This window comes from Mesoplodon bidens, assembly GCF_964165515.1.
Source record: "Mesoplodon bidens genome assembly, chromosome: 4".
Classification (NCBI taxonomy): Eukaryota; Metazoa; Chordata; class Mammalia; order Artiodactyla; family Ziphiidae; genus Mesoplodon; species Mesoplodon bidens.
The window spans coordinates 112,387,717-112,406,726 of record NC_138160.1 but is presented as its reverse complement, the minus strand read 5'-3'; the positions used below and the strand labels follow the sequence as shown (position 1 = coordinate 112,406,726).

General features: G+C 39.5%; 2 protein-coding genes across 2 annotated transcripts in view; one reads left to right on the top strand and one right to left on the bottom strand.

Annotated features, from left to right (window-relative positions):
* The window catches only part of RAD50 (RAD50 double strand break repair protein), a 103,807-nt gene extending 96,067 nt beyond the window's left edge, over positions 1–7,740 (bottom strand). The window contains exons 1-2 of the mRNA XM_081230591.1: positions 7,316–7,740; positions 4,976–5,059 (exon numbers count right to left, since the gene is read on the bottom strand). Coding sequence (XP_081086717.1) covers positions 4,976–5,059; positions 7,316–7,444 — 213 coding nt within the window. The 5' untranslated portion in view covers positions 7,445–7,740. The remainder of the gene's footprint in view (positions 1–4,975; positions 5,060–7,315) is intronic.
* An 8,169-nt stretch (positions 7,741–15,909) lies between these two features.
* Positions 15,910–18,789, top strand: IL5 (interleukin 5). Its single transcript, XM_081230833.1, has 4 exons — positions 15,910–16,530; positions 16,735–16,767; positions 18,281–18,412; positions 18,520–18,789. Exons 1-4 carry the CDS (start codon positions 16,387–16,389, stop codon positions 18,616–18,618), a joined length of 408 nt encoding a protein of 135 aa, XP_081086959.1. The 5' UTR covers positions 15,910–16,386; the 3' UTR covers positions 18,619–18,789.
* The last annotated feature ends 221 nt before the right edge of the window (positions 18,790–19,010 follow it).

The window sequence follows — 19,010 nt, the reverse complement described above, 5'->3', positions numbered from 1 at the left end:
TAACACTGACTGGAATATTCTCCCCTCACATTTTAAGTGACTCACTCCCTGTTGAATGAATGAATAAATATTTAAAGATAATTTGTTGCTATGTAAAAAAGAGAACTTCAAGAATGAGGCAGGAGTTTCTCTCTAAATAAATCCACTTCTTACTATCAAAGAAAAAAAAAAGAATGAAGCAGGAGGGACTTTCCCAGGGGTCCAGTGGTTAAGACTCTGTGCTTCCACTGCAGGGGGGGGATGGGTTTGATCCCTGGTTGGGCAGCTAAGATCCCACATGCCATGTGGCACAGCCAAAAAAAAAAGAATGAGGCAGGAAAAACAAGTTTGGAGACTACCAGAATAATTCACAGGGAAAAGTGTGGTGGCTTGGACCAGGAAAGGAGCAGAGATGGAATGAAGGGACATATTCTGGACATATTTTAGAAGAGTAGGTAAGAACTGCTTATGAATTAGAAACAGGATGAGATAAAGGAATCACTCAAAGGATGGCACACAGGTTTTTGCATGAGCAAACATGTGGATGATGATATCATTTATTAAACTGGAGAGTACTAAGGTAGTAACAGGTTTGAGAACGTGAAAGGGATGGGGGAACGGAACCAAGAGTTCTATTTTGAATATGTTAAATTTGAGATGCCCATTAAATAATCAAACAGCTGGACATATATATCTAGAGTGTAGGAAAGAAGTTAGGGCTATATATATAAATTTGGGATTCCTCAGCATAGAACTGTTAGCGGAACCATTGACCGACACTGCCCGCCCTGACCAGGCCCTATAGTAACCACGTGCATGAGTTATCTTACAACAGGAGGTCCTGGTAAGGAAGGCGGAACTAACAAGCTACCACCAACTGGAAGAATTCGGGAAAGGTCAAAAGGAGAGAGGAGACGCCAGTCCATATGTCCTACCAACCTCCCACAATCCTTCTCGCTGGAATCCATCCTGGCTGAGCGATGTGTGCACCACCAGGAAGGACCCTGAGTTAGAATGACTGACCAGAGACAACGAGGAAACTAACCCTATTACCATAAAACCCAAGACTGCAAGCCACGTGGCTGAGCAGTTCTTCTGGGTTCCCTTACCCTACTGCTCTCCACCCAGGTGCCCCTTGCCAATAAAGTCTCTTGCTTTGTCAGCACATGTGTCTCCTCAGACAATTCACTTCCAAGTGTTAGACAAGAGCAACATAACCAATACTTAAAGCTATGAGAGTGAATGAGATCACCCAAGAAGAGCCAGGCAAAAGTAGACTCATCAAAGGAGACTGAAGTATGGCCAGGGAAAAAGGAGGTATGAGATTATGGTGTCATGAAAGCCAAGAGAGCAATGTTTTTTAAAAAGGGGGAAACCAACTCTATCAAATCTGCAAAGAAATTATTGAGAATTAGAAAATAACTGTTTTATCTGGCAGTATGGAGATTACTGGTGACCTTACAAGAGCAGTTTTAGTGAGGGAAAAAAAGGAGAAGAATCTAACCAGAGTAGGCTGAGGAGGAAAGGGGAAGCAATAAAGTGAAAACAATCAGTACACACAACTCTTGTGAATTTTGCTATAAACTGGAACTAAGTAGTAGCCAGAGGTTGATCTGCAAGTAAAGGGAGATTTTGTCTGTTTGTAGACTGGAGCTACCAGACCATGTTTATATGCTGATATAAATGATCCCCTAAAGAGGGAGAAACTGCTAATGCAGGAGCAAGGACAACTGAAAAGCAAAATGCTTGACTTGGCAAAAGGGACTGATTTGATCCAGCCTCAGAGAGGACTTAATTGACTTTAAGGTAAAACAATAAACAATTTAAAGGTCTCCTCTTATAATTATTATTTTTAGGCAATGAAATAGCTTTATATCATATATTAACCAAAAAAAGAGACATGTATGATGACCAATAGCTCCTGTTATTTATGTGTTAATACCACATCAAAGGTTACAACCTACTTAGATAAAACTAAACAACTAGCTACCTGGCTACAAGTCTCCCCAAAGTGCCAGGTCCAGAATGGGTTTCAGGCTTATTCTCCTGAAAAGAAATGAGATCTATTAATGTCAGGTTGTCCAACTAACTGAGTGCGTTACACCCACATCAAATCACACTGGGCTAATAGAAGCAGATATCAAAAATATATATGACCACGCCAAATGGCTCCATTCCTTTGGACAGGGTAACCCAAGCACTGACTCTATCTGGACCAGGATCAAAATTGTTACCAAACATAACCTGGTTCCTGCTCCTTAGGCCACTGGTTACAATGGTTCTTTTATTGGTTTTTGGCCCCTGCCTTTTTAATCTGCTTGTTAAGTTTGTCTCTTCCAGATTACAATAGTTTCACATCAAGATAATGGTGATGCAGAGATTCTGGCCATTCCTCGGAACAGATCCTGCTGGAATAACAACAGAAGTCACCCTGGGCCCCTTAATGAGACAGGGCAAGAGCTCCGTGAACCCAACTAGGTAGGGTCTATGAGCCACATGCCAGCCTGAAGAAGCTACAGAAGACAGACCTTTGCCCTACATCCTCCCAATAAAGATTTCTTGGGGCTTATGTCTCGCATGGGGGATTTGAGGCAGGAGATAGATGGGCCCCAGGCTGAGCAGCTGGAGTTTGTCCCCTGTGGACAGATACTCCAAGATGAATAGCAAGGAGCAAGGAGCTGAGCTCTGCCCAGATAAAAGATAAAGAGACCGCATGTTCCTCATTCTCAAGGTCAAGGAGACCTTCCCGACTACAGTTGCGCAAAAAGGCTCCTCGGGGGCCAAAAAGAGAGGGGGCATCACCCCACAGTAGGTGATGTCAACCTACCCACAGGCCTCTTCGCTAGAATCCATCTTGGCTAAGAGACACATGTGCACACAGGGGAGGACCCTGAGTTAAACCAAATACAGGCTCAGGGCCAGAAAAAGCAAGATGACTGGCCAGAGTAAACCCAGAAGAAATGTCCCATATAAGTGACTGAAACTACCACGAGGGCGCAACTCTCTCTCTCTGAGCCCGCCGGTGTGAGTCTATTCACATGTACTCTTTTTCCTCCTAATAAACACTTTACTTGTTTCACTACTTTCCATGTCTTTGTGGAAATTCATTTCTACAAAGCCAATGGACCAGGGCCTTGTCACTGCCCACTGGCCCTGGTGGTCTAATGGCTAGTACTTGGTGCTTTCACTGCCACGACCTGACTTCAATCCCTGGCCAGGGAACAGAAATCCTCTTCAAGCCACTGCAGGCCAAGGCCACCTGAGATCACTTTCATAATCACAGAGTTATCTTTAGTCACATAAACGTGGAAACAACTTAAAAGACTATCAACAGTGGGTCAGCTAAATAAATTAGAGAATATAAACTCAATGAAATACTATTTAGTAATTAAAAATAATGAAACAAAGGTGTATATATATTTTAACATATCCGCAGTATATCACTAAATAAATATTTGATGTGTATTGATACAATGGAAAAATAAAATTCTATTGATGCATTAAAATATTTACATGAGTGTATTTATATACACACACAGATATGTTTTTATAAACACAGAAAAAAGCCTGGAGGAAACACACAACAAACTCTTGGCAGGCGGGGTAATGAGAGAGGCACCTGACCCCACTATAGTATACAAGAAAAACCTATTCAGAGAGAGGGATAAATTAGGAGTTTGGGATTAACAGATACATACTACTATATATAAAATAGATCAGCAACAGGGATTTACTATATAGCAGGGGGAACAATATTCAGTATCTTGTAATAACCTATAATGGAATAATCTGGAACAAAATATGTATATAACTGAATCACTTTGCCGTATACCTGAAACTAACACAATATTGTAAATCAACTATACTTCAATAAAAAAAAAGAAAGAAAGAAAAACCTACAGGCCAAAATGCATATAGAAAAGCCTATGTCCTATACACACACTAAGAGTTTAAACAGGACACGGGTTTGAGCCTTGGTCTGGGAAGATCCCACATGCCACGGAGCAACTAAACTCAGGCACCACAACTACTGAGCCTGTGCTCTAGAGCCCGAGAGCCACAACTACTGAAGCCTGAGAGCCTAGAACCTGTGCTCCACAACAAGAGAAGCCACCGCAGTGAGAAGCCGGCACATCGCAACGAAGAGGAGCCCCCGCTCGCTGCAACTAGAGAAAGCCCGTGTGCAGCAACGAAGACCCAACACAGCCAAAAATAAATAAATAAATAAATTTGTTTAAAAAAAAGATACCATTCAAACATTCATACACCAAGACTTTCATTATGGTACATTTTAATGAAAAACTGAAAGCAATCTAAATGTAAGAAAATGATGCAATTATTAAAAATGTTCATAAAAGGTTACATGTTTTAAGTAGGAAATACTTCAGACATACAAAAAAGTAAAAAGATTAAAACACCAACGTATCAAACATCCAGATTAATATAGTTTTTTAAATAACATGGGACTTTATTATAATGTTAGGTGGAAAAACACCTCAGAATACAAAAATTAGAGTATGACTTCAGCTATATAAGACTGTATGTAAAGGAGAAGAAATACGTGAAAATGTCAACAATCGCTATCACTGGGCGCTAAGACTGTATGTGGGTGACTTTCATACCTCTTCATACTTTTCCATTGCCAAATTTTCTACAATGAGCTATCATCACTTCCATAATTATAAAAATTTTATTTTAGGGACTTCCCTGGTGGTCCAGTGGTAGAGAATCTGCCTTTCAATGCAGAGGACCCAGGTTCGATCCCTGGTCGGGGAACTAAAATCCCACATGCTGTGGGGCAGCAAAACCCAGGCACCTCAACTAGAGAGCCTGAATGCCACAAACTACAGAGCCCACGCACCACAACTAGAGAGAAAACCCGCATGCCACAACTACAGAGAAGCCCGCGCACCACAACTAAGACCTGACGCAGCCAAAAATATAAAAACATTTTTTTTTTTACTTTAAAAGTACAAAGTTTTACTAGCACCATTACCTTGGGATCATGAACGAATGTATTTCCTTTGGTTCCAGGAGGAAAATCTCCAGTACAAATATATTTTAGACATTCAATGATGGTCTAAAGAAATAGAAAATTATATTATTTAGTTATTAGAGAACTGCAGGATTTAATCATAAAATGTTAACTCATTATAAAATATTATTACCATAGAGACTATAAAAGATATGATCAGATAAATTTTGACATTATAAAACCTGTTATATAAATATGATTAAGTGTTAAAGAATAATTGCTGTAAGTTCATAGAAAAGCTACATACTTAACGAGGTATACTGAAATAAAATAAAGAATTATTATTTGAGGGAAAATTTCTCTATTTCTAATTAAAACCCTTTAAACTAAGTCAAGTTTTTAATAACAATGGCTAAAGTAAAACATGGTCACCATAGTTGACAACACTATATTGTACAAATGAAATTTAATGAGTGTAACTTAAATGTTCTCACCAAAAAAAGATAAATACACGTTAATTAACTAGATAGGGGGAATCCTTTTACAATATACATCTGTGTCAAATCACCATGATGCATACTTTAAATAGCCTACAATTTATATGTCATTATACTCCAATAAAGCTAAAATTTTTTTAAAAGTCGAAACTAAACAAATGGTTAGTATCTACAAAGACCTTACTATGTGCCAGGTATTGTACTAACCACTTCCACATACATTAAGCTTTTAATTCTCACATCAATCCTAGGCTGTAGAAACTATTTTTTTAAATAAATTAATTAATTTATTTATTCTTGGCTGTGTTGGGTCTTTGCTGTGCACGGGCGGGGTGAGCGGGAGCTACCCTTCGGGGCCGTGCACAGGCTTCTCATTGCAGTGGCTTCTCTTGTTGTGGAGCACCGGCTCTAGGCGCGCAGGCTTCAGTAGCTGTGGCTTGCGCGGGCTCCAGAGCGCAGGCTCAGTAGTTGTGGCGCATGGGCTTAGTTGCTCCACAGCATGTGGGATCCTCCCGGACCAGGGCTCAAACCCGTGTCCCCTGCCATGGCAGGCAGATTCTTAACCACTGCGCCACCAGGGAAGTCCCACGTAGAAACTATTTTTTTAACCTCCATTTTACAGAGGAGAAAACTAAGGCATGGAGCATTTAGGTCACTTTTGCCCAGTCACACAGCTAATAAATGGTGAAGGAAAAAAATTGTATTAAAGCAGCTAGGGCTCATAAACACTAAACATACTAGTTTCTCTACCAGTAGAGCACTGAATACAATGCTAGATACATAAAAAGCATTCAATAAATAATATTTCTACATAAACAAAGCAGACAAGAGTCTGGCATTCAACTCTCAACACTAAACCTTATGTCTTTTTCTATACTTTTCACTTCATTTACTCCTCTCCCTGTTACAACGATACCACCTTGCTTTTTCTCAAAGCACCCTTTCAGGCCAGAGCGCCTCTTGGCTGTACTTTTTTCATAATTGCATACCATTCCAGGTCCAACTCAAATTTCTAAATATTTCCAGTACTGGAGCACAGTATATAAGCTGCGCTGTGATCTTTTTTTTTTTTTTTTTTTTGCGGTACGTGGGCCTCTCCGTGCTGTGGCTTCTCCCGTTGCGGAGCACAGGCTCCGGACGTGCAGGCTCAGCGGCCATGGCTCACGGGCCTAGCCGCTCTGAGGCATGTGGGATCTTCCCGGACCGGGACACGAACCCGTGTCCCCTGCATCAGCAGGCGGACTCTCAACCACTGCGCCACCCGGGAAGCCCATGCGCTCTGATCTTTTATTCTGACTAGGTAAGAGTATCCTAACAACAAAATACTGTCCCAATTTAACCAAGCCCCAACGCATGTTTCATTTTAAAATTATGTCATTTACTTATCATTTATTATCTTAGTCGGGATAGACAGTCTTCTTAAAGTCACATATTTATCATATTTTATAACTTTTAAAGAAATCCTGTACGGGGACGACTACCAGGAAGTGAATGCTATGCCATGTTAAGGAACGATAAAACATCAATGTAGACAAAAAGGCTTCCTGTGGGACTGTGAGCTCGCTGAGCACGGACGGAGGTAGCTCCCGGTCTCTTAGGTTTCTGATGGAAACCTTGTCCACCGGACATGACTGAACACAGGAGTCTGGTCGGTTCCTGAGGTCGCAGTGGCCTGAAGGCCACACCAAGCCACGCCCCTGGGCCGGGAAGTCAGCCGGAGACCCAGGTACACCCTGGGGCCCCAGGAGCTGAGTCATAAGGACTCCTCTCATCCTAATCAAGAGTTCCGAACTCTGCAGATATTTTACTGCAGATTTCTAACACGTGGCGACCCGTAAACTGAAGGCGGCTATTTAGGACTTACCGTTTTCCCCGCCCCATTGGGTCCAACCAAAATTGTGAGGGGACTGAAGAATGTGATAATTTGTTTATCTTTATCCTCTATTCCAAAACTCCGCACGCCCAGAATGCTCATCTTTTCGATCCGGGACATATTTGCAAATGTTTCTTTTCTCAACAGCAGGGGTCTAGAGCCCAGGGCTCACCAAGGTTTAGCAGTGAGGCCCGAGCAGAGCAAGAGCGGGTCTTAAGGACTCGCGCGTCCCAGGGTCGGGGCTCCAGGTGAGAGCGAAAGCTCGGGCTGGAACTGTTCCTCCCACACCGGCTTTGTTCCCTGCTGGAAGGCGAGAGTGGGGGTGGGGGCCAGCCCGGGGCTGCCCGCGGGAGACGCAGAACACAATCCGGAGAACGCCGCGACCGTGGGCTCTCACACACTCCCGCCTCCGCGGCGCCGCGGGTCACGTGGGACGCTACGGCCTGCGCGCTTTTACGCCGCAGGCCCGGGGCACGCCGGGAAGTCAGAGGCCCGCTGTGCGCGCGCAGCTCTGGGTTCCGGGAACCTTACCGCGCAAGAAGGTTGAGTGCAAGGTCATGTAGAAAGCGGATTCCGGCTCCTTGCTGGCGGCGGGGGCGGGGCGGGACGGCACTGAGAGGCACTAACTCTAAGAGAAGACAAAGACTTGTGATGGACAGCGATTCTCAAAGTGTGATCTCGGGACTCCTGGAGCGGAGGGGGGTGCGGTGTTCGCTCCTGTCAAAACTTTTTCTAACAATACTAAGACGTTATTTGCCTTTGCGCTCTCAGCCGCTCCCTAATGTACTGAGTTTTCTAGTAATTACGTGATGTGCGGGACACATCGCAATGATGGCTAATGGAATGTGTGCTTGTATATTGTCCTTTTTAAAAAATTTCAAATTTAGTTTCTACTTGAGTAAATATTAGTATTTATAACTCACTTAAAAGCCCTTTGGAATCCTCAGAGAGTGGTTTAATACCAAAAGTTTGTGAACTGCCGTTGTAGACCAAAAGCCAAAAAGCTATTATAAGACTATAAAATGTTATGAAAATATGCGAAGGAAATCCACTGTGCTAAGTACCACCCCAAGATAGGAACAGACACCTTTAAGAGATTCTGTTACGCAAGATGAATAATAAGAGATCTGTACACCATCGTGCCTATATTTAACAATAACGTATTGTATACTTAAAAATTTGCCAAGATGGTAGACCTTGTGTTAACTGTTCTTATCACAAAAAATAAATTAATAAATTAATTAATTAATTAAATAGAAAATAAAAATAAGGTGAGAAGAAACTTTTGGAGGTGACAGATATACCAATGGCATTGAATATGTCTCCTGCTTAATATGAAGTAGCCAAAATTACCTCTTATGCAGCTGGATTAAAAAAAAAGGTTTAACTTGAGTCTTTAGCACCTTTAGAATAAGCTTCCAGTTTACAGGAAGTATTAAGCTAATAATATCAGAAGGATGGAAAAGGCAAATCTGGAAGGTGGAATGTGCTACAAAACATTGGCCCAGACTTTCAGATTACTGTTACTAGAACAAGAACTTTTGTAGATTCTAAAAGGATGGTTGAGAATTAAGAGATTTGAGTTTCATGTTACCAAGATGCAGCGCATGATCCTGGATTGGATCCTGCTTTGGACATAGAGATGTGAAGGGAATTTCGGGTATATGTGGGGAAATTTGAATGTAGACTGGAGATTAAATGCTAAAAAAACCCCATTGTTTTCATTATGTTAGATGTGATGATATTTTGCTATATGAAAAAGATCCTTTTTTGAGATGCATATGGAAGTGTTAACGATAGAGTGTCATGCTTTCTATAATTTACTTTTAAAATACTTGAGAAAAACTGAGTTGAAGGAAAAAATGGACATTACAAGGTGCCAGATTCCATTACAAAAATTTTCAACTTTGTAACAGTAGGAAACTATAAAACTAAGATAACAACTCTAGGAGGGGCGAGTGGAAAGATGTGCAATAAAAATGATTAATCTTTAAAATAAAAAGAACTAAAAAGGCGAATCAGTCAAGTTCCCAGTTCCCAGTAAACTACTACTGAAAAATGTTTAGTTTCACTTATAATTAATGAAATGGAAAATAAAATACCATGAAATACTATCTTATATCTATTAGTGAATCTCTTTATCCTTATAATACTTTCTGACATAAATTGTCTTTTTCTGATATTTACATTGGTACATCAGCTTTCTTTTGATTAGTATTTGTGTAGTATGTCTTTCTATCCCTTGATTTTTAAACCTCTTAATGTCATTTTGCATGAAGTGAACTGTTACTCCTGATAAATTTGGACGTATTTCTCATATCTTTTTTTGTGCCTTTTCCCTCTTTTTCTCCTTTCCAGGTTTCTGGATTGATTGATTTTCATTATTCTCTTGTTTTATTCTACTGGTTTTGAAGTTGCACATTCTATTTTGATTCTTTTAGTCATTATTCTTGAATTTTTCACGTGCCTATTTTGAAATCTGAAGTTAATACCTTTAGTATCCTTTTAAACAGTACAAGAACCATAAAATGCACCGAATCTGATCACTCCTTGCATCTTAATCTTCCACATTATCATTGTTTAGTATTTTTGTTCCATGTTGTCTTGAAATCCTCTGAGTTATTTTTAAAAACCAGCATTATTTATTTATGTTTACCAACATATTTATCAAGCTTTTTTACTACTACTGCTTCTTGTATCACACCTTCCTTTGTCGTTCATTTCACTCATTACATTAGCAGAACTATTAAACCCTAGTGCTAAAGAATCTTGAGGGAAAGAAATCTATCCCACAGTGCTGATATCAGGATTAAACAAAGTTATTTTTGTGAAAGTGCTTTATAAATGGTAAAACACTGTAAAAATATGAGATTTATTTTTTGTGCATTGAATATTTTTAGAGGGTTAATCTGGTAAAATGTAACAAAGCTATTAAAATGATCACACAAGTTCCTCAGCATAAGGAAATTTTTTTTTCTTTTTTTTTTTTTGTGGTACGCGGGCCTCTCATTGTTGTGGCCTCTCCCGTTGCGGAGCACAGGCTCCGGACGCACAGGCTCCGGACGCACAGGCTCAGCGGCCATGGCTCACAGGCCCAGCCACTCTGCGGCACGTGGGATCCTCCCGGACCAGGGCATGAACCCGTGTCCCCTGCATCGGCAGGTGGACTCTCAACCACTGCGCCACCAGGGAAGCCCAGAAATATTTTTTAAATTATACAGAGAGCTTTTTAGTAGCATTGTTTTTAATTGTGGAATACTAGCAACAACCCAAATGGTGAAGTAAACATCAATTTCATCTAATAGCAGGTAACCATTTAAATAATAAGTAGCTACATGAAAGAGAAGTATTAATAACAAAAAAGATAAACAAAATTGCACATATTGATTACAACTCTGTAAAGTTGTCTTAGTAAAGATTGGAAGAGGTCAACAAAAACCTAATACAGTAGTTGCTATGCCGAGGGGAAGAAGTTCTGTGTTTATTTTCCTATGATGTTATTTATCAATTAAAAACTTATTTAAAAGATATACTTGGAGATTGAAAGGATGGAGGTTAGAATAAGGTCAAGAAAAAGAGATGCTATCATTTTACATTTAGTCACTGCAAAAAAAATTGTGCATCATGCCCTGTTAATTGATTAGAATCAGTTCATAGAAAAGTCATTTGACCTTAATGACTACACAGTTAGTAAAAAAACACAGGTATCAGTTTTTAAAAACATGTTGCCAATTTGGAAGCCGCTAATAGAGACAAAGGTTTTAGGGCAAAAGGATGAATGTTGCCTACTAATATAACTTTTCAACACCAAAGTCCTTTTTCTAAACTATACAATTACTAGTAATTCTTAAAAATTCTCAATACTGTTTGCTAATTTCTTTGTATTCTCCTAAAATAATGTGGGTTTTTTAAAATACCATGGTAGTGCACATTGGTTTGTTCTCTATAGATGAGCTGACAGCTTTGCTCTATCTTTTTTCCAGGAGTCCTGCCAAAGTTGTTTCTATTATCAGGCTCCTGGCCCCAGGGAATAGACTCCTTCAGTTTCCACAGTATTCACATTAATGTGTTCAACTAATACAACCAAGTTCCTGCTTATTCATTCAGTTATCTATTCAATAAACATTAATTGAGTGTGTACAATAGGCTGGTCATTGAGGATAAAGAGATCAATTAAATAAAACCCTTATTCTCAAGGAGCTCACAGTCTAGTGAAGTAAAAAGGTCCCAGGTGCATGACACTTATGGGATACAAAGTCTTTTTACATAATAATAATATAAACAATCATTAACTTTTTTCAATTTGCAAGGTTATTTTTAATAAACTTTTATTTCATTTAGCTTTAGATTTGCAGAAATGTTGAAAGAATATTATAGAGATCTCCTGTGTACCCTGTACCCAGTTTCCTCTGTTGTTCGTATCACTATGGTACATTTGTCACAACTGGGTAACCAACATTGGCACATTACTAGACTCCACAGGTTTTAGGGGGTTTTCTTAGTTCTTACCTACTTAGTTTTAGGGGGTTTTCTGTCTGGGATGTCATCCAGCCTACCACATTGCATTTAGTCATCATGTCATCTTAGATTCCTCTGGGCTGTGACAGTCTCTCAGACTTTACTTGTTTTTGATGACCTTGACAGTTTTAAAGAGTACATTTCAGGTATCTTGTCCTTCAATTTGGGTATGTGTAATATTTTTCTCATGGTTAGACAGAGGTTATCAGTTTTGAGGAGGAAGACCGCAGAGACAAAATGCCATTCTCATTACATCATGTTAAGGGAACATGCTACTAACATGAGTTATCACTGTTGATGTTGACCTTGATCACCTGGCTGAGACTTGTCAGGTTTCTCCATTGCAAAGTTACTCCTCTCATAATCCCCCTTCCAGACTGCACACTTTAAAATGAATTGTATTGTATTCCACACTTACCTTAAGTGTATTCCACACTTATAGAGAATTATGCTTCATTTCCTTGAGACTAGAATATCTACAAAAATTACTTGGAATTCTGCATAGGAGATTAAAATTATTAACTTTTGTTTGCAGGTTAACATTAATAAACACTTTTTTTTTTTTTTTTTTTTTTTTTTTGCAGTACGCGGGCCTCTCACTGTTGCAGCCTCTCCCGTTGCGGAGCACAGGCTCCAGACGCGCAGGCTCAGCGGCCATGGCTCACGGGCCCAGCCGCTCCACGGCATGCGGGATCTTCCCGGACCGGGGCACGAACCCGTGTCTCCTGCATCAGCAGGCGGACTCTCAGCCACTGCGCCACCAGGGAAGCCCTCAAATACATTATTTTATGGTCCCTGCTCAGAGAGTTTGCAATCAGGTTGGGGAGATCAGACTAATAGAGGAATAGTTATTGACTTATGAAAACATTGTAAGAAATGTAATTTTGTACACTCATGTTCACAACGGCATTATTCACAATAGCCAAAAGATGGAAGCAACCCAAATGTCCATTGAAAAATGAATGGATAAACAAAATGTGGTATATGCATAAAATGGAAGATTATTCCACCTTAAAAGGGAAGGGGAGTTCCCCGGTGGCCTAGTGGTTAGGATTCCGGGCTTTCACTGCCGTGGCCCAGGTTCAATCCTTGGTTGGGGAATTGAGATCCCCCATAAGCCTTGCGGTGAGGCCAAAAAAAAAAAAAAGGAAGGAAACTCTGCCACATGCTACAAGATGGATGAACGTTGAGGACACTATCCTATGTGAAATAAGCCGGTCAGTAAATGACAAATACTATATGATTCTACTTATCTGAGTTACCTAGAATAATCAAATTCATGGAGACAGAAAGTAGAACTGAGGTTGCCAGGGGCTGGGAGGGAGGGGGAAAACGGAGAGTTGTTGTTTAATGGGGACAGAGTTTCAGCTTTGCAAGATAAAAAGCGTTCTGGAGATGGATTGTACAACATTATGAACATACTCAACACTACTGAACTGTATACTTAAAAATGGTTAAGATGGGGCTTCCCTGGTGGTGCAGTGGTTGAGAATCTGCCTGCTAATGCAGAGGACACAGGTTCGAGCCCTGGTCTGGGAAGATCCCACATGCCGCGGAGCAACTAGGCCCGTGAGCCACAACTACTGAGCCTGCGTGTCTGGAGCCTGTGCTCCGCAACAAGAGAGACCGCGATAGTGAGAGGCCTGTGCACTGCGCTGAAGAGTGGCCCCCACTTGCCACAACTAGAGAAAGCCCTCGCACAGAAACGAAGACCCAACACAGCCAAAAATAAAAATTAATTAATTAATTTAAAAAAAATACAGATTCCCAGCCCCACTGTAGACTTTAAAAAAAATGGTTAAGATGTTATGTTTTATGTTACATGTATTTTACCACAATTAAAACATTTTTGAAGATACATAATTTTGAATAGGAGGATTTTTAAATAACTTGCCCTCCAATAGGGACCTACAGTTATACTGTAGATCAGAGACTGCAAAAGAGCACCCTGTATGGTTCTTAAAACTATGAATTGCCAACATTTAAAAATCAGGAGATGATATATAATAATCAGGATTTCTGGCTTCTTTGAAAAATTGGATGATTTGGCAGCATAAGTCCAAGGGTGTCACATGGCAACAGTCAGCTGGAGCTGACCAGTACTTGCCACCTGGAGACACGTCACTCTGCTGCAGTTTTCTGCAGCCCCACCATCTGTGCTGTTGTCACACCTTGCCCATCTCACTCATTTTCATAGCCAGCATGACTCCCTAAAAATAGTGATTGGTTGGTGAGTTTTCTCCTGCTTAGTGAACACTAGTACAGTGGTGTCTCAATCCTCCACCACCTAGTGTCCCTGTGCAACCCTATAACAGAGAGAAGTTTAAAACTCAGAACCTCATGTATTTAAGGTACTAACATAACAAGTCACTTGGCAGTTCCTCTGAAACCTTCATCTAAGCCCACACTTCCTCAGTGTAGCCCAAAGGAGCTGAGGAGAACCAGAACAAACTCTCTCTATGAAATCTTCTGGGGAGAGAAGGCTCTGCCAGAACTCAGCTTTGGTTTTGAAAGCACCATTTTAAGAGCACCTTGATCCAGTCTATTGTGATTCCTACCTCACTCCTGCAGCAAGCCACGGTCACTCCTGCAGTCTCAAGGAAAAGGGCTTTCAAGTGTTCAAACCAGGCATGTCTAACGAAGAGTCCAAAACTTTAGCACAAACAAAACCAGACATGGTACAGGAAGGCTGCCACTAAAGTCCCATACTACTTTTATCCCACCTGTGCAGAGCTGTGACTACCCCCATGTAAAAGGCTTGATGGGACTTCCCTGGTGGTCCAGTGGTAAAGAATCTGCCTTACAATGCAGGGGACGTGAGTTCAATCCCTGGTCAGGGAACTAAGATCCCACATGCCACGGGGCAACTAAGCCTGCGCGACACAACTACTGAGCCCGCGTGCCTCACCTAGAGCCCATGTACCATAACTACAGAGCCCACGTGCCCTGGAGCCTGTGTGCCACAACTAGAGAAGAGAAAACCTACACAACACAACTAGAGAGAAGTCCGCACCGCAAGGAAAGATCTCGCATGCCTCAACAAAGATCCTGCATGCCGCAACTAAGACCCAACGCAGCCTAAAATAAATAAATAATAAATAAATCTTTAAAAAATAAAATAAAAGTCTTGTCTACCTCCTAGATGCCTCTATTTCACATACAGAACTACATCCAGCTTTGGAAAAGGATTCTAGGTAACAATTCATATGTGGTACAATCTGTGTTAGATACTCAAGGTAGTCCTAAAGCCAGGCTTTCAGGCCACCAACACAGAACCACTTTGGGATGCTCACTGAAACTCTCCATTATATGCAATGGCTTACACTTCCATTATGTGTGCTAAGGCCAGGGAAGAAGGAAGTGTGTAGTCTAGAAGGGGGCCTCATTTGCTCCCTTCTGGGGTTACAGGTCAGAGCCTAAGGTACACAAAGGCTGATTCCCCTGATCACACCTATTCATACATGGCCCACCCAGGGTGTGAAAGGACACTCTCACCCTTGTGGGATGTGAAGGAGAGGCCATGCCCATATGTTATGTGGCTGTGACGGATGTTTTTTGGTTGCCTTCCTAGCATCTAGGTCCCTCTTACTACTACCTAGGGCCCCAACTTTCTCAGGTATGAAGTTTGGGTGGGATGAAGCCCATCTCCAGCTCCAGGGAGAACCAATTAGTATATCTCATACCCCTGGCCACAGTTCAAGGGTGAACATGGGATCAAGGGTGAACAAGGCTAAATTCTTGGACTTTTAATTGAGCAATCAGAAAAACACAATTTGCTTTCTCCTGAGGCTCATGAACAGGGTATATATAGATTCAGGAGGTTGGACATCATCTTGGGTCCACAGTGACCCAAGAATGGGTCACTGCCTGAGAATGAAGACAATGGTCACTGAGATAAGCAACATAAAGGAACCTCCACCCTGGATCATTTGGTTGTATGAGCTAACAAATCCCCCATTTGGCTTCAACCAGTTTGGGTTAGGTTTTTGATCACTGGCAACAGAAAGGATCCTAATTGAGACCCCAGTGAACACAACTTGACCCAGCTAAGTTTTGATGGTCTCTGCTCTAATCACCAGTATTTTCAATTCCTTTTAAGACAGATCAACCTGGCTACAACTGCATTAGAGTTTACTTGACGTGAAAAGAAATTCTCGATATTTACATATTTTAGCATAAAATTCTATTTAGTGGATTACATTATACTTCTTTTTACACAAATCTTTTAAAAGGAAATTCAATCTTCTGATTTTAAGAAATGCAAATGTGGGGCAATGATGTATCCACCTAAGGATTTTCTTTTGTAATGGAAAATGTTTTTAAAGGTGAAAAATAGGGATTTTTTTTATTATCAAAAGATAAAAGTAAAATTATTTTTTAAGGTACAGGCATTGGAAACAGTTTCACTATATGCCATTATTAAGCATTCTCTATCTGATTGTTAGAAATTATTCATTTCCTCAAAGAGAGAATAAATTGGTTGGGGATGAAATCTCATACTATGCACATTCTTTGCCAAGGCAAACGCTCAACATTTCAGAGCCATGAGAATGCTTCTGCATTTGAGTTTGCTGGCTCTTGGAGCTGTCTACGTTTGTGTCATTGCTGTAGAAAGTCCCATGAATAGACTGGTGGCAGAGACCTTGCTACTGCTCTCCACTCATCGAACTCAGCTGATAGGTGACGGGGTAATTTTCTTTTTGATTCCTACAGTCTTTAAAATATATAGGTAATCATTTGTGGTGGCTAATTTTTAAAGATCTGTCATTAATCATGAAATTATGAGAGTGTTAGTACTATATAACTGATAACCATATTACTAGTAAGAATTTTACTAAAAGTTATGAGTGCTAGAGTGCTTTAAACATGAATATATTTTCTTTCCTTTTCAGAACTTGATGATTCCTACTCCCGAACATACAAATGTAAGTTAAATCAAGATTTGATAAATGATTGAGTGAATAAGTAAATTTCATATTTTAAGCTATAAAGCATTAGTTATCACTGGAATGATTTAATTTTCTCCATTTTGTTTTTGTGTGTGTGGATGCAAATGTATGTACTTATAAATATTAGGAATAACTTTACAAGTAGAATTCATTAAACAAGTGGATCAGGCCCTTTGGTGATGTTGTCAGTTTTCCATCTCAAAGAGCCTCATGTAAGGCATTCTTTTTTTTTTTTTTTTTTTAGGTATTTAATGTCTTTTTCTTCACTATATGCTTTTTAAATTTTATTTATTTTTTTAATTGAAGTATAGGTGATTTACAATGTCGTGTTAGTTTCAGGTATACAGCAAAGTGATTCAGTTTTATATATATATATATATATATATATATACACACATATGTCTGTTCTTTTATATATATATTATTTTTCAGATTCTTTTCCCATATAGATTATTACAAAATATTGAGTAGAGTTCCCTGTGCTATACAGTAGGTGCTTGTTGTTTATCTAGTTTATATATAGTAGTGTGTATATGCTACTCTCAAATTCCTAATTTATCCCCCCCCACCTTTCCCCTTTGGTAACCATAAGTTTGTTTTCTATGTCTGTGAGTCTGTTTCTGCTTTGGAAATTAGTTCCTTTGTATCATTTTTTAAGATTCCACATATAAGTGATATCATATGGTATTTGTCTTTCTCTTTCTGACTTCCCTTAGTATGATAATTCTAGGTCCATCCATGTTGCTGCAAATGGCATTATTTCATTCTTTTTTATGGCTGAGTAGTATTCCACTGTATATATGTACCACATCTTCTTTATCCATTCATTTGTTGATGGACATTTTGGTTACTTCCATGTCTTGGCTACTGTAAATAGTGCTTCTTTCTGGAAGAATTCCATACTGGGTGAGAGGGGCCTCCTAGTCTCCATTCAACTCTATCTATGGCTTTCCTCTCACTCTCATGTCTTTCTGAAAGTTTAGCAAGTTAGGTTTATATTTTTAAAATCATGGTCAGTAGACATTAAAATAGACAATGAATGCCCTATATTAATATATGTGTCATTTCCACATATTTAAATTATTATGACCATATAATGGAATTGTATACATTTGGAGTATGTCATGGTTGTATTAAAATGTAAAATATATGATTTCATTAGTCTAAATAGAATAAAATTACCAGCTAGAACTACAAAAGGAAACTCATGGGAGCTCAATCAGTATTGTAGTTGCATTATACTTCCTAAACATTTTAATTTCGGTTAAGGAGTTAATTTATATCATTTGTAAAACTCCTCAGTAGTTATATAAACTTTATCTACTTTTGGAAATTATATCTCAGTGTGAAGTGGTTTGCCACTTGGAAAAGGAACAAGTAAAATATTCTTTGGAGAAGAGAACTCATGTAAACAACACAACTAACTTCTGGAACTAAATTTTTATACCTTGTTTTGATTATTTATAGTTTTTAAATCTTCCTCATTTAGCACCAACTATGCATTAAAGAAGTCTTTCAGGGAATAGACACATTGAAGAATCAAACTGCACAAGGGGATGCCGTGGAAAAACTATTCCAAAACTTGTTTTTAATAAAAGAATACATAATAGACCTCCAAAGAGTAAGTTAAAAACATTTAGTGGAAACTTAAGTAAATTTGTCTGGCTCTGCCTATGTTGACAAGAATTGACAGTTTCCTGCAATACTTACTGTCTACTCTTTTCACAGAAGAAGTGTGGAGGAGAAAGATGGAGAGTAAAACAATTCCTAGACTACCTGCAAACTTTTCTTAATGTGATAAACACCGAGTGGACAACGGAAAGTTGAGACCGACCTGTCTCACTGTAGCGAAAGATTCTGGAGGAGGAGAAGGATGTTTTACTGCAACAAGGATGAGGGCCAACCAAGGGTGGGGCCTTAATATTCAGTGTAATGAAACTTCAGAGGCAAAGTAAATATTTCAGGCATACTGCTACCTCACACAGGCAGAAAGTATAAAAACAAAATATTTGAGCTGTATTTCAGATATCAGAATCATTGAAGTATTTTCCATCAGTTTGCTCTAAGCAAAATAGATATATACTTTTATCTATCTTATTTAACATAACATTCTGTAAAATGTCTGTTAACTTAATATTATTTATGAAATAATTGAGAACTTGGAAAATTAATATTTATTTCACCTTAGGCTATGTTCCAATAAAACAAAAATAGACAAC

Excerpts from the sequence above, each read along its gene's own strand:
- IL5 (XM_081230833.1), top strand. The coding sequence starts at position 16,387 with ATGAGAATGCTTCTGCATTTGAGTTTGCTGGCTCTTGGAGCTGTCTAC. Across the intron at positions 16,768-18,280 it reads CTACTCCCGAACATACAAAT|CACCAACTATGCATTAAAGA; the intron begins GTAAGTTAAATC and ends TTCCTCATTTAG. Across the intron at positions 18,413-18,519 it reads ACATAATAGACCTCCAAAGA|AAGAAGTGTGGAGGAGAAAG; the intron begins GTAAGTTAAAAA and ends CTCTTTTCACAG.